Source organism: Oreochromis aureus, linkage group 4, assembly GCF_013358895.1.
Source record: "Oreochromis aureus strain Israel breed Guangdong linkage group 4, ZZ_aureus, whole genome shotgun sequence".
Classification (NCBI taxonomy): Eukaryota; Metazoa; Chordata; class Actinopteri; order Cichliformes; family Cichlidae; genus Oreochromis; species Oreochromis aureus.
In genome coordinates this window covers 29,006,451-29,024,432 of record NC_052945.1, presented here as the reverse complement: position 1 = coordinate 29,024,432, position 17,982 = coordinate 29,006,451, and the positions used below count along the sequence as shown (strand labels likewise).

General features: G+C 41.8%; 1 protein-coding gene across 5 annotated transcripts in view; it reads left to right on the top strand.

Annotated features, from left to right (window-relative positions):
- pkn1b (protein kinase N1b) overlaps positions 1–17,982 on the top strand; it is a 43,635-nt gene that overhangs the window by 6,565 nt on the left and 19,088 nt on the right. For 2 of the 5 annotated variants that reach the window (XM_031748300.2, XM_031748299.2), the window contains exon 1: positions 13,122–13,439. The exons of 2 other annotated variants lie outside the window; for them this stretch is intronic. In XM_031748300.2, the coding sequence (XP_031604160.1) occupies positions 13,356–13,439 (84 nt within the window). In that variant the 5' untranslated portion in view covers positions 13,122–13,355. Of the gene's footprint in view, positions 1–11,932; positions 12,155–13,121; positions 13,440–17,982 lie in introns of those variants that run through there. One more of the 5 variants, XM_039611324.1, reaches the window with a different exon arrangement.

Genomic DNA, 17,982 nt, shown 5'->3' with positions numbered 1-17,982 from the left:
GGAAATTTCAGATTCAGGATCTGACACAGACTGATTCATGTTCTACACAGTTCTTACAAGTTCATAGAAATTTTTGTTCAATTAGAAACAAGTATTTGAGTTGATGACTGTGATTTTTATACAGTTGTTGTGATTTGTATTTTAACAACTTTCTGATTAATTTTTGTTTCAGTTACAATATTATACTTTAATGTATAATATTGTAAAGGAAACAAAACATTAAAAAATTGCTCTCTTTTTTATTCGGGCTACTTAAATTTATTTTGGGCTACCAAAAACTGAAGAGGGCCTGCCCGAAGGGCTACCAGAGATTTTGAAATTTTGCGAGCCTTGTTAAACTGTGTCAGAAGTGATGAAGCTTGAGCTTAAGATATTATAAAGTAGTAAACCATTTGTTGACCTAAGACACCAAAATCAGATGTGTAGTACCTTTTTTAACCTAATTATTGTACTGCAGGACCGGAAATACAACACTGAAGAAGGAAATTACATAGGTAAAAATTATTTTTACTTTTGACCATATGTGGTCTGGCCCTTTCCCTGTGTATGGTTTTGTCACTGATGCCGGCTGCTGCACATTCGTTCACATTTAGAACAAGTTTATACTCGGGGGGCAACACGGCCACTAAACACCACATCCACCACAAATATTAGATGAAGAAGCGCTGTTAACAAACACATGCTCGACGTCCCTGTAGCCGAGGTGAAGTCTAGACACACCCCTAGTTACATTTTAAACATGTGTATTTCTTTAAAGTTAAGGATAATAATATTGGAGACCATAAAGACTGAGTTGTTTTACGAGTCCTCCTCCAACCTCAACAATCAGATGACCCCCAGTGAGCAAGCGCTCATACTGGGAAGAAAAAACTCCGGGATCAGGGATGGGCAGCCATCTGTGTATAAGCACCACTTTGCCTTCATTTTTCAAAATGCTTGAAAGATATTTTCATTTTTTTGTAGCCAAAGAAATGTATCAGTTTTATGTACGATATATCTAATCCTGGTCACTTCCACTGGACTTCCACATAAAGTTAAAACTGGACGGGTCATTTTTATCGGCCAGTCCTCTCTCTTGTACTTGAATTTGAACCTGTAGCTTTACTTATAATTTTGTTAGTACAATGCAATTTTAAACTAGAGCTATTTGCAAACATTTAAAAGAAAAAATCAGCTAGGGGTCTGGAGTTAAAGCTCATTTTCAACATCTGTCAATCTGCTGATTGTTTGGGGGATTAGTTTTTATTTTAGCTTTCAGAACACTCAGACTTATTTCACTTAAATCATGACAGCACATGGCAGCTGGACGCCGAGACCTTTGTGTTGCAAAATGACGTACACGGTAGAAACGATGAGGTTGGCACATGCTAAAGTAAAGAGAAAGAGGAACCTGTCCTGTGTGACCTGATTGTGGTTCCACTTGAGGCAATAAGATGAGTTGCCTCGCCACCATGCAGAGGTCATGTGATAGCTTGTGTGTAGCGCTGCAGGGGTGGTGTTGGATTTAAGATGCACGCCACGCTGAGGCTTCGTGGGAGCAGCGGCGTGCTCGGCCATGATGTCGCTTGCAACAGCAAGCTGTCTGTTCTGTCCACCCAGAAGCTGTAAAAGTCTGAGAGAAGTGGAACAAAAAATGCTGTTATTACCTTCTTGAGAGGGAGCGACAAAGGTAGTAGCTGGTTAGCCCGACAACAAGCCCACCCTTCAGAATGTAACCCAAACTGCAGCTATTGTTAGTAAAGTCTCTGAGGTTGAATTGCTGGAACAGTGGGATACCGAGGAACAAAAAGCATCCAGGTGCCATTGTTAGTTTGGGTTTTTTCCCCCCAAGATATCAACAATGCACAGGATATGATGAAAGCTGTAACTGGAGGAGCATAAATAGTCTTTAATGAAGAGGGAAAGCCAACAGAAGACAGAAAAGAGAAAGCTTGAGTCGTAGTTCTGTTACTGAGCCAGTTGACGGGCCGCACCAGCTTTGATATGGATACGTATTGTGATATGCCACGGGCAGTCTCGGACTTTTATGATCCCTGGCTTGACCCTTTCCTTCCAATAAGCTCCGACCGGCAGTACTACATTGTACAAAACAACTGCTTCCACATGGCTCTAACTTTTATATTTTTCTTCTTATCAACACACATGCTGAAATTCCAGAACCAATAATAAACTGATCCTACGAGAAGTCTTATCATTGTATCCAAAACCTGTGTCCCCACAGACGCTCACTTTTCCAAGACGCACTTCTTGATTTGCTGATAGAATGCAAACTGGCAGTGATGTGGTGATTAGTAATGATAGAAAGTCAGGCTGCTGAAATGGACTGGTACTTGAGCACTTATACCAAAAGTCTCTTTCACCCATTCATACACACATTGGTACAGTGCTTTCATTCTAAGGTTCATGCACAAACTCACTCCAGTGGAGCTGCATGCATCAGGGGAACTCGGTATTCAGAGTCGTAATCAAAGACACTTCGACATGCAGACTGGAGGAGCCAGGGATCATACCACGACCTTTCAATTAGTAGACCCGGCTTAACCTCTTGAGCCACAGCTGCAGCGTGCCAGTGTTGTGAAGTCGGGCTCGAATACATTTTTTTCTCATCTTCGCAGTGAGCGATTGAAGTAAATACTAAGGAGAGCACAGGATGCTGTTGACTGACATATAACCCGCCCATAAGGTGGGTTTACTAAGCAAACAGTAGGATTTTGGGGGTTTTGGTAAAATTATTTAGCATAATTATTTGTATCATAATCATGGCTTTGAGCATGGTTGGACTGCAGTTTTTTGGCTCTTCTGCATTTTTTTTAGCTCTAGTGGTTGCTGCTCAGACGTGCTACTTTATAAATATGAACAGTGCTTTATTTTGAGTCATATCCACATATGCTTATCTGCTGCTGGTGCATGAATCCACATCTGGAAATAGCTCCTAGATAATGCTTTGTTAGCTATTTTTTGAGCCTTTTTAAAAGTGAAGTTCATGCAGTGCACCTAAGCATATTGAATAAGTAAGTACTAAGTATTCCCTTGCAGGATTTCACCGTTGCATAACCCCAGATGAGCGGCTGGGCAAACCAGAAATTTCAGTGCCACATCATGTGCAGACTACTCTCTGCAGACTACTTTGACCTGATGAATGGGGTCTTGTTTTCATTAGCCATTATAGTACAACCAAGATCATACAAATCTGCAAACATTTCTGCGTGTTTGTTTTTTCCTCCTGCTGCAAGCTCTTTGCTGTCATAATCAACAGCATCAGTAAAGAAGGATAATCGTCTGCATTATAGAATGGACCTCTTATCCCTCTCAGCCCTTCTGCCATAATCATTTTTAATCTTTCTCGTCCATTACCATCACGCCGGTTCAGCCACTCCATTACACAGTGTGTCTCTTTCCGCTCCCTTTGTCCTCTGATAATCACTGTAGGTGACATGTTAGCATATTGAGTAAAGCATGTGTCACAAAGCCTGTTGTCGACCCGTTAGATTCAGGAGCAAGAGGCCGGAAGACGCTGTGGGACAACATCTTAATAACGTGAGATTTAAAACACATGATTTTCTGATGAAATCTCTCATGGACATCCGTGCATGATTTACACAACATCTGAGTTTGGATTTGTACCAGGAAGTTGGGGGAAAGTGGGGGGAGGAATACAGTAATGGAGCAAATCCTGCAGCAGTTGTAGCTCATTCATGTTTTAGGCCGCGGGATTCCTGTGAGATTTCAGTTATGGAGCATCCACAAAGAAGCACAAAGTTGAATTCCTTAAAATCGAATCTGCAGGAAGTTACTTCCTGCTAAATGGGGCCGTACCATCTACCTGTGTGACTTTAATCTATAGAATGAATCAGCTTTTTATTGCCTCCTCTCCCTTCAGGCTTCTGTCTTTGTGCACATTACCTCACTTCCTACAATACTTGATATCATGTGCCTTTTCTCCTTTGTGACCTCCCCATTTTGTCCTATTTTGAGATATTCCATATATTTTCAGTCTTTTTGAGTGTAATGCACCATCCGTTCCCATACCCAACTTGAAATCGCTTTTAAATATGGAGAAAGGCATGCAGTTAAAGCAGTTCTGACTGCAAAGTGCCTCATGGGTTCTCCTCTGAGTAACACCCATATGCAGGCTGACTGTTGTAGGTCAACAACTTTGTTTTCTGCCTTTTTTATATGCAGGTGCATCTCAGTGGCGCATTCAGGGAAAAGTGGGTTATGTCTGTTGCATTCATTTCTACTGACCTTTTTTTACCTCTCAGCTGGTCAGGGGCTGCTCTTTAAAAACACACTGAATAGGCTAGCTTAAAAGAAAATAACTACAAATCTCCAAAAGCAAAGCGTTTGTTCGTGTACACCAGGGGTCAAGCTCAGCCAGCAAGCTACATAATACCGGCTCATGTAAGCTGATGGCTCAGCTGATACCCTTCTGTGTGTGTTATCAAGGTTTTGCAGACACGTGACCACTAGACACGTTGGACATGTGACAATCATGGTGGCAGCATAGGCTCAAGTGAAGCAGGTCAAAATCACACAGAACTAGAGACTGGTCTACAACCACCTGGCAACCACTAGTTGTAAAGCAACTTGTGGTTGCTGGCAACCAGTTGGGGAAGGCACTATGAAAATAATGTCTGTGTGGCTGGGGCTATAGCAATAATTTTCATAGTGCCTTCCCCAACTGGTTGCCAGCAACCACAAGTTACTTTAGAACTAGTGGTTGCCAGGTGGTTGCAGACCAGTCTCAAACCAGAAATGGAGACTGTTTGCCGTCAAAGAAAAATTGTGCCTTTTAAACACGTTGGCTACAGCGCTTTGAAGCCGTCTCTATTTTCTGTTTGCTTTGGACTTTCTTAAGTTTTACTGCCACACAGCCAGTAGGTAGAGAGCAGACAAACATGAAAAACTACAAGCAAATGTGGAAATGTGCTAGCAATAAGATCAACCTTCAGGAACCTCTGCAAGCCAGTTTGGAAATGATTATTTCTGCCTAACAGTCAGTGGCTTTATCGTGTCAATATGGTAGACAACTCTTGAGCAATGAATGTCACATATATAACCTCAAATCTCATGTACGGGTTGCTGCTTTAGCTGATTCAGCCTGCATACAGTTTTGCAAGCCACTTTGCAACCCGCTTACATACCAGCTCCTCCACACTGTCATTTCTTACTTAGTTAACGCCAAATCTGTCATCACTGGCCCTCTACTCTGTAAGGGGTGGTCTTGATGTATAACTTCCCACAAGTAGGGATGCACCAATCTGGGATATGGATCAGTCTGATACAAATTTAAAAGACCGAATTGGTTAAACAGTGGGTGAAAACCACCTGTTCTATTCAATTCGGTTACTCTGTTTTCATCTCACCACATTATAGCAGCAGCTAGCAGGAGAACTAACAAAAGGTCAGCAGTTTGGAGGTCTTTTAAGCCGGCTATACCCAAAGATTTTCTTTCTGAGTATGCAGCAGAAAAGCTTCAGTGACAATGACAATGCTTTCCTCTCTTTCTCACGCTCCTGCTGTTCAGTTTAGCACTTATTAGGAAGGTGTTATTGTGTTATTACCGTAACATAGCATGTCATTATCAGAAACACTCAAACTTAAGCGAGTGTGTTTTCGTGAGAGGAGGTTCCCTCAGTGCGTGTCTAGCATGACCATAAATAACAGCAGTATGCAGTAATGACTCACATTGAGCTGAAATAAGATTGATGCAAATAAATGCGGTAAATAGTGTATTTTTAAAAAATGTGCCTCGGTCCTTTTGTCATTTATTATTTTACTGAGAAGTTCAAGTTAAATTTCTGTTTTTGGATGTATTATTTCATGCATGTTAATGACATATAAATATACTACATAGAAGCAATGTTTAAGATGATGTTGCCTTGCACACAAAATTTAATATAAGGTTGGACTAAAACGGGCTTAAAAGAATGGTATTTTTGGAAATATTCACAATCCTTCAACTGTGTCATTTTTATTTCTATCTTATCCTAAGCTTCTGTTACATGCAAGACAGAGGCAGATTAATTATGAGGACTGTGGAGCTTTTCCCATTCGGGGTTTTATGCTGTCTTATTCCTGAGGAGCCTGAACAGAGCGCCTGTTTGTTGCAGGAGAGTTCACAATGGACAAAGCTGGGAACACAAACACATTAGTGTTTACTGAAGTCTCTTGAGAAGATAGAGTCTTTCACAATGATGCCGTGCATGTCGATCAGCTCCTCCCCGGCTGTGAAGTGGACATTGCTGCACATTCAGAAACTCACGGACGACACAGATGTGCACTCGGACACGAGTCGCTTTTTTTCGTGACCTAACCCGGAGCACATTTTGTCTCCTGTCTTCTCAGACGTGACGAATCTTCTCCCCTCATACACGTGAAGTCAGTACAGTACAGCACATATACGTACGGCAGTGTTGCACTTTGCAAAAAGGAGATTTGGCTAGAGAATTTCCCTGGAATATGAGGGATTTTAGGGATTAACAGGCAGCACACAGACACAGTCCAAGGTACATTCTGTAAGCAGTTAACTCATTCATAGAGGGCAAGAGTTTAAATCCCTATACAGATTCGATAACAGCTGGGAATTTGGCTGAAATAATTTTGTGATTTGCTTGGTTTATGTTTTCCTGGTCTTAAAACGGAACTGCAGTGATTTAGTATTTCACTGCGATAAGGTTTGTGCATTTCCAAAAAACAGATTAAAAAGAAGAATATTTGATATTTAAAATTGAGCATGACTGTATGTTGCCTAATTTCCATGGCAGCCTTCTTGCATGGTAAAACTCCATGTGTTATACTCTGCAAAGCCAGCTATTACTATGCATGCTCTCTGTTAAACGTAAAAGGAACTTTTTTTCATTTTCCTATGAGAAGATGAAGAGATTGATACCTACTAAATGACCTAGGAGCTTATATAGCCTCTACACAATAGAGGCCAATTAGTTTTAGAGAATCATCATATTATTTACTCTGTTTAAACATAGGTTACATGTGTACCAACTTTTTTGAAACTGGGGTTGCATTGAGTCATAAATGCCAACAAAAACGTTCATATTGCTGTGTAAGTCAAATTAGAAGGGTAATCACTCATCAAAGAAATATGGGGGCAAAAAGAAAACTGTCTGGATTGGGACGTAAACGGCGGTAATATCTTCACAGTGGGGAGAAAATTTGATTCAAAATGTATAAATGTTTAATTCCTTGACCAGCAATGTCCTTAAGGGTGACTTACCACGATTTGCAAGTCCTGTTTAGTCTTGGGTAATGGTGCAGAAACACAATTGCAGAGTTTAAAACTGATGGTGATGAAGAAAAAACCTAACCTTCCATTCTCCAGACAGTTGATAACAAGCTATTTAATACAGCAAAAGTTGGTTGTAAGCTAACATTATGCCCCTCAATGGCTCGAGTATCCTAAAACTCAAACTTCCCCTCTGAAAAACAGTTTGATTACATCCTCCCATCATATGACAGGTTTATTCACTAAATGTCCGGGTCCAACAATTTTCAAAGAAAGTTTCACTGACAGCAGCTAACGGAAACTAACAGCAGCTAACGGAAACTAACAGCGGCTAACAGAAACTAACAGCGGCTAACAGAAACTAACAGTGGCTAATGGAATCTAACAGTGGCTAACAAAATCTAACAGCTGCTAAAAAAATCTAACAGAGGCTAACAGAGGCAAAAACAGCAGTGCTTACTAATAGAAAAGTTCAGGATATCCTCAACAACTCATCTCAGTGTCACTTTCATCGGTCAGAAGCGAGCTTCACTGACTCATCTACTTGTATGGACTCCTCAGCAGCCAGCTTAGCTAGGATTATGTACTTAAATTGCGATGGGTAAGAAAACAGAATTTAGTTGTCTGCAGTCTGCAATGCATTGACATTTAATGATACTATTTTGCACCCTGTTACTTTAATGTCCTAAAATGGCCAGGAATGTAATGTAGATGAATGTGGGATAAGTGTGTAAGTTGGGGGGGCTCGAGATTCCCCCTTATTTCTGGTTCTCTCTTATTTATTACCACTGTATGCCTGTGCAATGCAAGAAAACAAAATGCAAGACAAAAGCTAAAATAAGCGATTGATCTGTTTGCTGTAGCTTTTGGTGGACAGAATGGCATCGGTCAAAGATCATACCTAACTCTACTGCTCGGTAGTGAAACTAGGCTCACGTAGGAGTCGGCTCAGTCTCGCTGACTGTAACAGTGTCCTCAAGTTAACTTTGAAATCCAACTTCCCTCTGATCTGCTGTGCCAACATCATGCAGAGCAACACTTCCTCCTGTTAGTACCCTCAACATCCAACTGACATGGTCCTTTACAGTGCTGTTTTATTCATTACCAATCAGTTACAGTACATTAAGCCTGTGTGTTTGTGGGTGTGAGTCTTGGAAATGAGAGTTAATGTATCTTTGTGGTCGAGCTTGTTCACTGTTTTCTGTTTGTATCCATTGCCTTGTTTTATTTGCTGGGCAGAAGTGTGTTTGTGTGTGTGTGTTTGTAAGTTCAGGGATTAATTGGAATTCTCTGTTTAGTCCTTCTCCACCTCATCCTCCAAACAAATCCCCCACCTCCCCTCTTAACCTAAATCCTTGAATGAGGCTCTGTGCAGACATCAAGGAGAGGAGATTGATACCTCTGTGATTTCTGAGGAGAATTCAAAAGTTGCATGTTTTTTTCTCCCAAATTGTCTGTTTTGTATCTTACACCTTTAGACACAGATACACACACACTATTTAATAGATTAATGGCACTATTAAGATAAATCTGAACTCCTAACTTTCTCTTTTACCTTCCCTCGTTGTCTCTATGCTCATTCTTCACGTTCTAATAACCAGTCTGTCTGGACTTTTCCAATAAATATCCACTTCTGCTCAGGTGAGGTTTATCACACTACAGAGCTTCTTTAGAAATGGCCCACATCTGCACACACTAAAATGAACATCATGACCTTGCATTTCACTTTTAACCTTTATGAAAGAAAATGTATTTTCATCAACTTCCAACAAATCCCAAATCCCCCTTTCAGGCACACAAACGCCTCCTCATGCAAAACGCAGCTTAGGGTTCATTTATTAAATTATTCATAACTCGATTCAGGGAAGAAAGTCCATTCCCAAGCCTCCTCATTACAATTGTTGCCTGTGAATTGCAGGTGTTTGTGAGCGAGTGAGTAATAAAATGACAGAGCTAGTGCTCACAGAATGAAGCATTCCCTGACCGCCTGCACACCCAACAAAATGGACCTAATCTCTATTTTTAGCTCCAGGCGAGTTAAGATGAGTTGACAGGCCATTAAAACTTAATCAAAGGGATAGCTTTCTGTCACCCGCCGGCATCACTGGGCAGCCTCTGTTACCAGAGATATGTGCACGATGGATGGACGGTAAGCTTAAGAGAGGTAGGAAAGAGGGAGTAACACTATTATTATTACACTAGGTGTAAAGCAAAGAAAATACAGACAGGCCAAGACAGAAGGGGTTGCAGAGAGAGAGAGATGAAGATAGCAGTTGGGAGTTGTTTTGTTCCACACTTTGACTCTTATAGGCTTGTTTCATCTAGAAACAATTCCAGCTTTAGCCAGTGGTCCTTGTTCTTGGCACTGGAGTCTGACAGCTGGATGAGCAGCTGATGGATTGAAATCCACCGCGATGTGGTGGGAAAAACATAAGACTAGAAGATCCAGGGCTAGCCAGTTAGCAGTGACTGAACTTTAAAATAAAATCAAGGAGGATTAAACACTAGTATATTAATTATGGATGGAATTCCTCTCTCAGATTCATAATCTCATCCTATTATATCGCCATGGCAAAGTCTATGTAGAGTATTTTCTTATCTAATCAATTCACAGATGGAATGTAAAATTTACACAGTGTTTTAATCTCATTAAGCCAAGATGATGTTTTCGATGTCAGACTTTTGTCTGAGCATCTGTCTAAGGCCTCCAGTCCCTGGCAGCCCTTCAATTTGCGGGTGCTAAGGGTGCTAAGACTCTCCAGGCCAGCATGAGAAGGACAGCAGGGACAGTTGGATGAAAGGCGCGGTCCAGGTCACAGAAAAATACCCTGCTCTGTACCCTGTCATTGTTATGAAAGGCTATGGATAACAAGCAGGTGTTGATCGCTGATGGAGGACAAGGTGCCAAACAAGGAAAAACTGAGTTAAACTGTCCTTCTTTCATACAGATATTTGTGTCATTTATCAAGTTTATCAATTCAAACTCATCAAGGCTCATCCTGAATACCAAGATAAAGTTGTTATTTTTCTCTCAGTCTGGTTGCTGCTGCTGTTCACAGCCTTCTTTCACTCTCTAAACAGTGAGTACATGGTTGCAGGGGAAGAAGACTTCTGCTCAGGCAGTAAAAGCCTTAAAATTTGTCATGAGGTGTTTTTTTCCTTTTAAAAAAAGTTGCTATAAACAGTTGTTAAAATGCTAAGTTAGCAGCAAAATCAAGTTGAAAGCTTCCTGTTTTGACACAGTGGATATCCAGCCTGCATCACAGATGCACACGTGCAAGGGGACAGAGCCGGACTTCTGTAGAGCGATCTAAAAATAGTGGCCCGACTGGACACAGTGCATGGGGAGAAGATTGTATTGTGTTTTACAATTAAAAAAACAACAACTTGGGTTTCAGAGGGGTGTAGTACGAAGCGGGATTAATGGGTTAGCAATCTATGTCGAGCTTTCTGTCGCTCTCTTTTTATCCGGCGAAATCACTGTGGTGACTGATGCTGAACATGAGTTAACCTGGTTGGTTAAAACTGCAAGTGCCACGTTTTCCCTGATTCTCTTGTTTACAGCATGTTTTAAGTGCAGTATAGATTATCTGCTGGGGGAATATGTTTTATATGGGCAACTTGAAACTAATTTTACTTTGATCTGCCAACAAAGTCAGGCAATTTCCACATTTCCTTTATTAGGCTATGGGATGGTAACATTAATGTTTAAATATGTATCCGTTTTAAAGTTTCAGAGCTCTTAGAAATGAACGGCAGCACAGAGAGTGAAAGTTCTTTACAGATTTTGTTGACTATGTCATCATAATAATCTGATAAGTGTCTCTGATTGACGCAGGTGTCGCTCATGGGGATGATTTTGTGTGGAAGAAGAGTCACATGATCAGTGAAAGGTTCCTCTTTATGTAAGCACAGTTGATAACCACCGTCATGATGCAGGTTTTAGGTTCTGCCGAGCCAGCTAACACAATAAAGCTCGGCTTTGGTGAACTTCCTTCCTTCAGCTGTTATTTGAAAAGCAATGTCAGTTTCGACTTAGAGAAAACTGGGGGGCAGGGTCTCTACTGTACGATATAAAGTGACTGGAGCCGACTGCTGTTGTGATTTGGTGCTATGTAAAAAAAACTGAATTGAATTGATTTAAATTGTTAGTTTTTACTCCACAGCCATGAACTGCTGAAGGGGTTTTGTCATGACCCTCCAAGACGTGTGTTGACATCCAGCTTTTTGAACATGATAACTCGTAAACAAGGTGTCGTAGGGTTTTCAAATCACTCCGAAAAATCACCGAAAAGTCTTCAGAGGTCAGAGGTCAAGTTTTCTGAAAATGTTGTTAACTTGATAACTTGTGAAAGACACCACCTAGGATTTTTAAATTCATATGTAAAAATCTGTTAAAAATCTCAGACAAGCTTGAATCTCAGTGACTTTGACCTCAAGGTCAGAGGTCAAGAAAATCCTGTGAATGCAATAGCTGAAGAAGAAAGTCACCTAGGATTTTCTAACTGATACATTATGTGGATCTCCTTGGAGGCTGAGGGTTGGCACTGTTGATTGACAGTTATTTTATGTGTTAATTTTGAATCCTAATCAGATGAACTGACTGTAACTTTAAGAGCTGTATGTGTATGCGAAGTGATATGATCTTAGTTCCTGATAATGTGGTCAGTACACTTTTAGCAGCTGCACACCCTGCGATTTCACCGACACAATGAGACACAGTTTTGTGTTGACAGGCTTCACGATAGTTTGAGATCAGTTTGGAAGTTTCCACTTTCATTGCTGTCGAATTAATGATGACATCTCAGCCATATCTGTAGAGGTGAGAGACAGCATGGATGCATGGGGGCTGCTATCTCCCCAGCTACCAGTCCACGCAAAACACCAGCCACTGAGAGTCACAGCTGCCCGGTAAGGAAATGTTTTATTACCCGCACACAGATATGTTTCACAGTGTGGACATCTGTTATCAGAACATTTCTAACTGCCTGTGCTTTGCATAGGTTGGCATAACTTCATCTTATTTCACTTCCTATTCCCCCTGCTGTAAAATGAGTGAATATGAAGAACTGGATGTGCTTTGGTGCCTCTTTAAATGCTACACTGTGTATGCTTGTTGGTTTCCTTCTCATGTCTCATGTTGTTGCGATGGTGGATACACGGGGGCCAGAGAGGGCTATCTGCCGCACAGTGAGGGCTTGGAAGGTCAGTGCCACTGCGCTGCTGAGTGTCTGAGTCAGATAAACCCATGACCTGCTTGTCTGTCGCTGGCAGGAAGAGTACAGAAGTCAGGCAGCAGTGAGACCATCTATTGCCCTCAGGAACAGCCGCGATCAGTCAGTGCTGCTGATGTGCGATCACTGCTTGTTCGTGTATGGGAAGTGACTGCTCAGCATTTTTTGTGCCATCTTCAAATAGACTTGCAGGCAATCTCCGAGTGCAGGTTTTTGATATCCATGACTTAGTGTTCAAGTGAGAAGAGTTTGTTTGCTTCAGTCTTTATGCCAGGGAATGCAGATCCATCAGCTTGTCCTTTGACACATCCCTACTCACTTAGAGGTTTATTTTCTTAATCCAACACTTTTTCTGACAGTGTCTTATTATCTATGCAGAAATTCTGACCTGGATGCACAAAATCTGTGTGTGTATCATAGTTCCATATGCACGAATATGCCAAAAATACACAAGAACTTGCTCTGGTAGTAGACTCTATCACAACAGCCTGTCTCTCAGCTATGGGGACTCGGTAGCAGGAAGCAGAGTGACTGTGAGCTCTCTCAGTTACAAAACCACTTAAATGTGTGTGTGTGTGTGTGTGTGTGTGTGTGTGTGTACAGAGTGCATGACGCCTCAGTCTCTATCTGGCAAAGAGCAGAACAGGAAGCAGCGAGGTGGGGCTCGGTCTATGCCGTTCTTTCTTCCTCTCCTCCACCTCGTTCACTCGCTCCAGATTTAGCCTGGCTTTTGATTCCTGGCGGGAAGGACATCCTGGATTTGGGGGAGGCAGGAGTGGGACTTTGTGTTGTCTGATTGGTGCTGCTGTCAGTGCTGGGTGTGTGTATGTGTGTGTGTGTGGAGGTGGCCCAAGAGCAAAGCCGGAGGGAGGCCAAAGATGGCCAGTGAGGACTGTGCATTGGAAGACCTGCCACGGGATCAGTTGATTGATAGCCCTGAGCAGGGTGATCCAGAGTCTTCGGTAGGCCACTGTGGCCGGAGCAGGCCTCAACACCGCCGCTTTCTTTCCCTGCGTTACTGTGGCCCTTCTCTTTTCTGTCAGTTTCCTCGTTCATTTCCTGTAAAAACATCTACTGTCTCACAGTGAATCACTTGTGAATTTTGACTGCCGTCCACTGTTGTGATTTCACCCTGCTGCCTGATTTGTCTTATACCTCACTCCAGAGGTTCTTTGTTGTAAAACACCAGGGATTAAGTTGTATTGTGTCGAGCAGGACTACGTCAGAGTGCAAACTCTCCCTTCCTGCCGTTCATGGTGTGTCGCTGCCTCCGCTTTCTTTTCTGCCATGAATGGCCGCTGCTGGCGCGCTCATGCTGTTCAGGTCTGCCACATCATCAGCGATGTTAATAATATACAGCCGTGTGCATGCATACGTACATGCCTACATCTATATACGTGTATAAAAATAGTGCGTCTGTTGTTCTTCTAGACCAAGCAAGATAACATAGTTGACCTTTTTCAACAACAAGTTTGTGAGACACGCTCAGTTTGATTGCTTCAGAGCTGTGCAGTGATGTAACATTGCATTAAATCTGCAGTTAAAATCCCACAAGCCCTCGGCCTGTGCCATGTGGTTTGGTTGTAGTGCATTGTGTTGCCGATGGATTATGGCCTAATGAGAACAGTGCTGTAGCCGTAGCCTGTGTGTGGCTGGATGGACACGGAGACCTAAGCGGCTGTAATCAGATCCGCTAAGCTGGATAGCTGGCTGCACAGTGCAGGGAAAGGCCCTGAGCAGCTCGTCTTTAAACTCCAGCACAGTGTAGCTGAGAGCCCTCTGACGTTACAACAGCTTTTAAAGAATTCACTTAGTTTCCTACTTGATCTTGGTTTTGCTGTTTAAAAATGTTTTGTTTCATTTTTAGTGTCATCGGGTTTTATTTGGTTTTATGGGCTGCATTTATAAAGGGTAAGATAAAAGATGTGCAGAACACAACTGACACATCTCCCATGTCTCCTCATGATGGTTGCGTTGACAAATTTGACCAAATTGCCAAAGACGTTTGCTGTAGTTTGAGTTCGCTGGAGATTATCTGAAGTTCAGGAGCGGAGCCACACCACAAAACGCTTCACTTCCTGTTGTATGCCTATAAATGCTTACTTTCCTCTTTCTTCATGTTGGCAGGAGAGGGTTCAGTTAGTATCTCTGAACTTTTTTCCAGCCAACTTCTCCTATTTTTAAAGTCTACTGCGTGGTCATCGGGGGCTCTGTGGATGCATCAGTGCCCATTCCCATCTGCTGCCATAAAGGTTTAGCTCCACGGATTCACAGGTTCCTTCTGTCCACCTTCCACGCTCAGCCGTCGGTACACATAGAAGTTCTTCCCCATCTAATGACTCTCGCTTGCTGTCTCCAGTTAACTTCCAGTCGCCTGTTCCGCAACATCATCATACTGAGTTCGAAATATGAGCTAAATCAACCGGCTTAAATCAGTTTAAGCACAGAGGTCAAAGTCTTCTTTGGAGCCGCCAATCCTCAGTGAGGCCTTTCCCAAACTGGTAGCCTCTAGCATAGCTTTTTGCTTCTTTATCAACATTTTTTATTTGCATTTGGCCTTGTGGTCATTGCACGTGAAGCTGGTTTTAGTGCGCTGTATCATTAGTTAAATTTTGCTTTCTATAAGAAAACAGACAAAATACAGCAACTGTGAGCTGCCTGCTTTCTTTTTTTCCTTTTGGCCATTTCACATGTTAGCTATCTACTGGCATTTGAGGGTCAGCTTTACTGGGAGACAAGTTACACGATGCGTTGATGAAGGTGTAGCCTGTAACAACTGATACAGCTGTTGTTAACAACTTTTAAATTAATCCATGCACATAATTTAAAAGAGCAGGTTAATTATGCTTTCCCTTATTTTCTGTCATGTTTATATGTTTTTTAAATGAACGATGCCTACTTTAAACATGGCCAAATTTAAAATAATAAGTTCCTCCAGTGGCCGTCTCGAAAAACAAATCGATACCAATAAACTCCCGTGTTAAAATGTCCAACTTCAGTAATGAAATAAGCATTTTTACAGATTTACTTTGGTGGAAGAAATGGAAATGCCTGCTACAATTTTTTTTAATCTTTATAGCCAGTTAGCTGCAAATTATTATTATTATTGGTAACTCATACATTACAGCCACCTTGGTAAATTAAGGCTGTCTGTTAACATTACAGATGTGCAGGCCTGATAATATTTGTTGCCTAGCTCTCAGCTAGCTTTTATTTTAGCCATAGCCACTAGCCACTACGTTAATCGTAACTTAGCGGCTAACGTGGTAGCAGGTATTTGCTAAGAGTTAAAAAGCTAATGAGAACATTTGTGGCAGCCAGGTAAACGTGTATGATAACTGTTTAATATTTCTGGGTCGTTTAAAAGTTGTTTTAAACAAGCTTTAGCTTTATTGACCTCCTCATAGAGTGTTGTTCTGTGCTGTGAACATCTATTACTGCTACATGTGTTCAGCTGCTAGCGAGGGTTAGGGCTGTGTGCCTGTCTGTCTGCAGGGTTTTTTAATAAAACTCAGTGTCAGCCATAGCTGTTGGTGCCTTTTGGAACAGCTTTAACAAAATTATGTCAAAAATATTAGAGATGTGACATCATACACAAGAGTTGCTTAGCGTACTGGACATGATATTGTGTGGTAAAAATGTGTATTTCTGAACAGATTGGTGAATGTGTCCTTGAGGCTGCTAGTTATCACTAGATGAAATGGGTCACAAAGAGGGTCTTCCACCAAAAGCATCCTTATGATTGCCTTGGTCACTATCAGATTGGCATGGCTGCCAGCAGTTTGGATAGAAGTTGTCAACATGACTGCAAATACTTGCTGAGAAAAACTGAGAGAAACACAGTTACTTGAGAAACTGTGACACAAACCAGAAATGGAGACTATTTGTCTTCTAAGTAACAATTGTGCAGACAGTACTGGAAGGTGCATCTTTTACTTTGCCAGCAAACATTTTCCGTTTCCGTTTTGTGTCACACTTTTCACAGTTTCACTACTGCTTGGAGAATAGCTGGTAGAAAAGTTAGTGTGTTTGTAGAAAAGTTAGTGTGTTCAAACTGTGGGTGACCACAGCAGTCTGCTACCGATCAAAGCAACCACAGCTGGTTGGAGATACACAGTTTTCCCTAGTGACCAGTGGTTGTCAGGAGGCCACTGACCGCTCTCTATGTCTGTTTTATTGAGGCTTTAGCAAAGGATTTCCCATCAAGGTCCAGCAAACACTCAGCAACTGGTCGTCGGAATATTCATTTTTCCCTTACGACTGGTTGCCAGATGGTTACTGACTGGTCTCTAGATCTTAATCACATGACCCTACATTGCTGTCATGATGGTTTCACATCCAGAATGGCATGAGAGTTCATGTCAGATGGCTAGCAATCACATATCTGCAAAACGTCAGTTTGACTTCCTGCGTTGTTAATTGTACAGTCCATCGAAGAAGTTTTTAGTTTGATTTTGTGAGTAAAACTGTGTTACTTTGTACTATTCCTAGTTAATATTAGCAGGTATCTGACTGTATTTTGCTCACACACAATCTAGGGATGCAGTTTGGTAGCCGAGCTTGCTAGCGTTAGCTGCTAATGTAACATGTAACACAGGGGTGTTCAACTCCAGGCCTCAAGGGCCGGTGTCCTGCAGGTTTTAGATGTGTCCTTGATCCAACACAGCTGATTTAAATGACTAAACTGCCTCCTCAACATGTCTTGAAGTTCTCCAGAGGCCTGGTAATGAACTAATCATTTGATTCAGGTGTGTTGACCCAGGGTGAGATCTAAAACCTGCAGGACACCGGCCCTCGAGGCCTGGAGTTGGACACCCCTGATGTAACACCTTCCTCCTTTCTTTTACATCTAAATGTATTCACTTCTGATCAACACAGTCCGTCCACCTTTTGTTCAGACCTTCTGTTTGAGACACACAGCCAATCAGAAGAAAGTTGGCTTGCTGAAAAAGGCGCTAAAACAGCTTGTTTCTGACATAGGACGAACTGCTGGGCTGCACCAAGGCCCAGTATAAGAAAAATAAGGATGATTATGAACTGTTAATCATATAAAACTGTTTTATTAGTGACCAAGAAAAAAAATATGATGCTGGAAATAAGCTCAAATTAAACTCTTGTGATATTCTATGTTTTTTTCTCTACTAAATATTGCATCTCATGTATGCTTACTATTATGTTTGCTTACTAGTGACCTGTCCAGAAGGAGACCCTGATTGATTTTAGTTTGCATTGTTGCTGTTCTAATCTTCTGTAATCTGGTTAGTGTTGATCAGCAGGAGAGCTGATGTGAGCACTCAGCTCTTTACACTCTTAAGTGCTGCCTCTGCTTTGATGCTGCTTCACCACGTCAGCTTGGCAGGTCTCAAATGTTGACGATACTCTCACAGACGTACAGTTTTCCTCTCCTTTTATCCTGCAGTGCTTCACTTTGTCAAATATGTGCAGGGTGACTGTTTCCAGCTTTTACTGTCATAACCTCAGCTTTGCTCTCAGCTGGAAATGTCA